Source organism: Vombatus ursinus, unplaced genomic scaffold (genome assembly GCF_900497805.2).
Source record: "Vombatus ursinus unplaced genomic scaffold, bare-nosed wombat genome assembly UNPS02014833.1, whole genome shotgun sequence".
Lineage (NCBI taxonomy): Eukaryota > Metazoa > Chordata > Mammalia > Diprotodontia > Vombatidae > Vombatus > Vombatus ursinus.
In genome coordinates, this window is record NW_020954611.1 from 10215662 (window position 1) to 10221547 (window position 5886).

The following is a 5886-nucleotide window of genomic DNA, read 5'->3' on the forward strand; positions in this document are numbered from 1 at the left end:
AAAAAAAAAAAAAAAAAAAAAAAAAAAAAAAAAAAAAAAAAAAAAGCAGACATGTTTGATATAAGGAAGAACTTCCTAATAATTAGAGATGCCCAAAAGTAGAATTGGCTAGAAATTTTCAAGCAAAGGCAGGATGACCACTTGGTAAAAATGTTATGGAACAGAATCTTGTTAAGGTTAGAGTATAAGACTAAGGTCCCTGCCAATCATCACATTCTATGCCTATGCTTCATTTACTCCCTTTCTTCTTCTTTCATACTATCAAACCACAGCACCTTACACAAAATAATTGACCAATATATGAATTAAATCCAATTCAACAAATATTTGAGTGTGTACTGTATGCACTACACTGTATTTAGAATGAATAATGCATAAACAGCATCAAAGATGTCAAAAAACTAGTGAAAAATTCAATTATGATTCTAACATATCTACTCTTTTAAAGTTTTGGCATGTTTCCACTTCTTACTTTGATGTTTTGTTGCTAGCATGAGCTGGTAATACTACATTCAATTACTAGTTACTATTTTCCACACATAAATATTATAGTATTTTATAGTACTTCCACTGAGAGGTCAGAAATTAACTTTTGTGTTCATCACTCAAGATAAGAGATAATATTCACACAAAGAATTTGGAAAGACAATAAGGAACCAATAAAGGAAAAGGAAGACTAGCAGTTAGAAACATGGTAAAAAAAAAAGAGACAATGGGATCACTGAAGCCAAGAGATCAGGAAGTACCCAATAGAGGGAATAGCCAACTGTATCAAATGCCGCAGAGAGATAAAAGAGGATAAGAATCCAAAAAAGGTCATCAGATTTGGTAATTAGGTCACTGATGGCCTTTGAGAGGTGAGAAAAGGATTGAAAACAATTAAGAAGAAAGTCAGAAGTGAAAACAAAATGTATGGACAACTTTTTCAATAATTTTATAACTGTGGATTTTATAGTACCATTACATTAGAAAACTAACAAGTCACATACACACACACACATGAGCACCACTATCAGGGAATCTGACTTGATCATCATGGTCCCTTTCCACCTTTAAGTCTATAATTCTAAGAATGATCCTATTATACACTAAATAGCAAGATAATATTGCAAAAATTGTAGTATTCCAGAAATGGAACATCAGCATAGTTTTGCTGTACTGGATAATAATCACAAATGGAAGATGGTGGAATCATGAAAATATTTTTCTATAGTACAAAGCTCTGGGGTAAAAAACATCTACATGTCCAGTTAAAAAAACACAAAAATTAACGGAATGTAACATCTTACTTCAACTGTTGAGATTAGTAATGAAAATGCAATCTGCATAGCACATAAGGTATAACACTCTCAAACTGATTTAATAACTTGTCCAGTAAAATCTACGACCAGTGAAAGGCAAGTGATATAATGTGCTGACAGCAGCATGCATCTGTGGACAACTTCAGAGCTAGACTGTTCTCATTAAAAAAAAATTATTTGCAGCCAGTAAATTGAAGGCTAGAGGCTTCACATAAGGTACATCTCCTTAATTTGGAAACACTTAAGCAACAAACAAACATTTATTAAATGCTACTAGGCACTAGGTACTGAGAATACAAAGCCCATGAAACAGCCCCCGTCCTCGAGGAGCTGACATATGTGAAGAAACAAACTATACACACATAGATATATTTTTTTTAAAGTAAAAAATTGAGGGAAATTAGGAAAAGCTTTATATAAAAAGTGGCACTTGTGCTGAACTTTGAAGGAAGCTATGGATTCTAGCAGGTAGAGGGTAGAAGGAAGGGTATTTCAGGGATGAAGAAAAGTCTGTGCAAAGGGACAGAGACAGGAGATAGAATGTCACATATGAAGAAAAGCAAAAAGGTCAGTTTAACTAGACTTTAGATTATATGAAGGGGAGTGATGTATAATAAGTCTGGAAAGGTAGGCTGGAATCTCATTTCATCCTCACAATAACTCTATGACATCGGAGCTACTATCTCCATCTTAAAGCTGAGGAACACTGAGGCAAAAGTTAAGTGATTTGCCCAGTATCATACACCTAGTAAGTGACTGAGGCTGGATTTGAGGCAAAAGTTAAGTGATTTGCCCAGGATCATACAGCTAGTAAGTGCCTGAGCTGGATTTGAATCATGGCTTCCAGACTCCAGGCCCAGCACTAGCTGCCCAACTGTCCAACAATCGGCTGGAACGAATTGTGAAGGATGTTACATGCCAGCAGAGTTTGTATTTGACCTGAGGTAATAGGAAACCAACAGAGCTTAACGAGCAGCGGAATGGTATCATCAGACCTACCATTTTGGCAGATGCTTGGAGAATGGATTGGACAGGGGAGAGACCTGAGACAATTAAGACTAGAGACTAGAACAATTAAGGGGTTATTGTCAAAGTCCAGATAGGAGATGATGTAAGGCTAGTGGGGGCTATAAGGGCGGAAAGAAGAGGATGAATACAAGAGATGTTGAGGGGCAGAAGTGACAAGATTTAGCAACCAACTGGATATGTGGAGTGAGGGATGACTCCAATAAAGAGAGAGGGATGATTCCAAAGTGACTGAGGTGGAACTCTCAACAGAAATAGGGAAATTAGAAAGGGGCATGGGGGGTGCTTAGAGGAAAACATATAATGAGTTTTGTTTTGGATATGCTGAAGTTCTAAAGGCCTTGGTGACAAAAGACTAGAACTCAAGAGAGATTACGGCTGAACACGTAGATCTGGGACTTATCTGCAAAAACAGGACCAAAACCCATGAAAGCTGATAAGGTTACTGAGAGAGAGTGTGGTAAAAGAAGGCCCAGGTCGGAGCCTTGGAGGTACTCCCGCAGTTAGGAGGCAGGAAATTCATGATGATCCAGCAAAGACTAAGAAGGAATGATCAGTTCAGAGAACAAACAGAGATCAGCATCACAAAAACCCAAAAAGGTAAGTGGATTTAGGAGAAAGGGATGGATTTAGGAGAAAGGGATGAGCAATGTCAAATGCTGCAGAAAGGTCAGGAAGGTTAAATGCTGAGAAAAGACCATCAGATTTTGAAAGTAAAAGATCACTGGTAACTTTGGAAAGAACAGCTTCAGTTAAGAGATGAGGCTGGAAGCCATATGACAAGGGGCTGAGAAGTGAATAAATGGAGAAAAGAGGAGAGGGAATGGAGACAACAAATATCAATGGTTTTCTCTAGGCCTTTGACTATGAAAGGGTAGAGAGGTAAAGAATGATAGCTTGGGAAGATGGAAGGGTCTAGCGGGAGTTGTCTCAGGATGAGGGAGACCTGGGCATGTTTGCAAGTAGCAGGATAGGAACCCAAAAACATTAGAGACAGAGGGACTTGACATTACGTAACAATTTTGTAGTGGACCCAATCAGTGTGACTCCCTTCAGCACCCTCCAGCAGCATGAGAATAGGAGTGGAAGAGGCAGACAGCTAGGGGGTAATTTAGGATTGGAGTTGGATAAAGCCTGAGCAACATTAAGACAAGAGGAAAAGGTTTGAGAGTAATGTCAAGCTGATTAACTACAGGATCAAGATTGGGAAGAGAGGAAAGTGAAGTCAGACTGGAGGTGACAGGATGGGAGAAGACAGGTAGACTGGAAGTCATGGTGAGAATGGAGAATGGGTTTAAGAGGAATGAGGCATAAAGAGAGATGGAATGATAGGAGGTTATAGTTAGTTGGAGGAATTTCAAAATTCTCGATCACAAAGTGGAATAAATTGATTGACTGTGTTAAGAACAATTTAAACAAATTGGTGGATTATTTACCCATGAAAATCTTGCCAGAAGTAGAATGTCCTAAGAAATTCTGACTGGGGGGGAAATGTTGATGAGGGGAGAGTATATCCCTAAAATCTCATTAAGAAAACAATATACTGAAGTATAATTTATAATAGTAACTCACTTTTATGCAGTATTTTAAGGTTTACAGAACACTTTACCCCATGAGGTGGGTAATAAAGAGATAAAATGCTATATAAATGTGTGCACCATTATCCCCATTTTACAGATGAGAAAAATGAAGTTTAAAGAAACTGACACATTCATCGTCACACAACAGAAGTGTCAGAGCCACATCTCTACAGGGGTCCTCTGACTCCATAACTAGTGCCCTTTTTACTACACAATGATGCAATCTGGGAAACTATAACTTAAGGTAAAGCCAGAAATTTGATAAGTAAAATCAAGAGTTGGCTAGTAAAAAATGTTTATGTTTCTCTAGCACAATCGAAAGGAAGACAAACTCCAAGATTCTAGACAATAAATGCTGGTAGGTTAAATAGAAGATTTCTGAACTGGAGAAAGGCAATTCACCAAGCTACCACAGTGTGACAGAAATGCTGCTTGAAGAACATCAAACTCCCTTTGTCCTAATGCTATTCTCAGTAAGTAACCTTTTCAGCTATAATTTGGTGTTAGTTAATATATCTACCAGGAGTGCCTTATGTGCATATGACAGATCCCAGTTACTGTAACAAGTATATATTTTCCATTATACATTAATAAATTGACAACCTAAATCAGTCTCTTCTGAGTTAGGTTAATGTGAATCAGCACCTAAAAACCTGATCACCCCCGATGAATTTATAAAGTCAAATTTCCAAACCTACAAAGCTAAGGGACCCTGGAACATGGTGATCTTGCCAAGGTACAGTCATCCAAAAGGCCTAGTTGAATTAATCAGCTAGACTCTCTCTACGCATCTTAATTACAATCAAAGGCCCAGTCCATTCATCCAAGTTACTATTTGAACTTGGCCTTAGACTCTTGGCTTTCATTTTGCAGCAAAGCATTAGGAAAGAAAATAGATCAGGCAAATTCTCTGAGTTAACAAAATCTTAAGCAAAGCATGTTTCATAAATGAATAATATATGCAACAGATGGACCTAACAGCTTTGATCTTTTTTCCTTCTGTTTTCTGAAAAACATACACTGCCAACAAATCCATCCTATAGCACCAACATCATTTTCTTAATTTTTCAAAACAATTCTCAGCATCTGAGTCAAAGCATCACAGTTCACTGGAAAGAAATTTTTATTCATTAGAAATACAATCATCTGCAGAGGTATGCAAATATTCTGCACAAAATTTAAGATAAGAGTTAGGTACCTTTTTCTTTTTTTAGGTTCTCCACAGTTCTCATCATCACTAAAATCAGAGTCATAGCTTCCATGGCCATGTATCTGAAAAGAAATAAGAGAAATTGATTGCCTGTAACCTTACTACAAGGAATTGACTACAAATTATTTCATAATGTAAACTAACATTTGAAATAGTGTCTGAAATTATATATAAAATTTGGCTTGAGACACTTTTTATATTATAAGTTTAATAACTAGCAAAACACAGCTAGATGGTACAGAGGATAGAAACATCGGTCTTGGAGTCAGGAAGATTTGATTTCAAATCTATCCGGAGACACTAACTAGCTGTGTGACCCTGGACAAGTCACTTAACCTCTGACTGCCCTAGCTTCCTAATCTGTAAAATAGGGATAATAGTAGCACCTACCTTCCAGGATTGCTGTGAGGATAAAACAAGATAACATTTGTAAAACTCTTTGCAAACCTTAAAACACTTTATAAATGTTAACTATTATTATTATTTGGAGAAGGAAATGGCAAACCACTCCAGTATCTTTACGATGAAAACCCCAAAGAGGGTCACAAACAGTTGGATATGACTGAAAAACGACTGAACAACAAATTATTATTATTAATATCATAAGACACAATTACAACAAAGTTCTTGTGTAAACAGTGGAGATCATATTCATTGCTTTACAATCATACCATCTATAGTAAGACCTTTTTTCACAAAATAGGATAATATTCTTCATGTTGGGTATACACAGGCTACAACCTATTACCAATGACAAATTACATGTGAA

At 36.8% G+C, this 5886-nt stretch overlaps 1 protein-coding gene across 1 annotated transcript in view; it reads right to left on the bottom strand.

Moving 5' to 3' along the window:
• LOC114026232 (protein FRA10AC1) overlaps positions 1 to 5886 on the bottom strand; it is a 55331-nt gene that overhangs the window by 46813 nt on the left and 2632 nt on the right. Inside the window, exon 2 of the mRNA XM_027839897.1 lies at positions 5106 to 5179. Within this exon, the coding sequence (XP_027695698.1) occupies positions 5106 to 5179 (74 nt within the window). The remainder of the gene's footprint in view (positions 1 to 5105; positions 5180 to 5886) is intronic.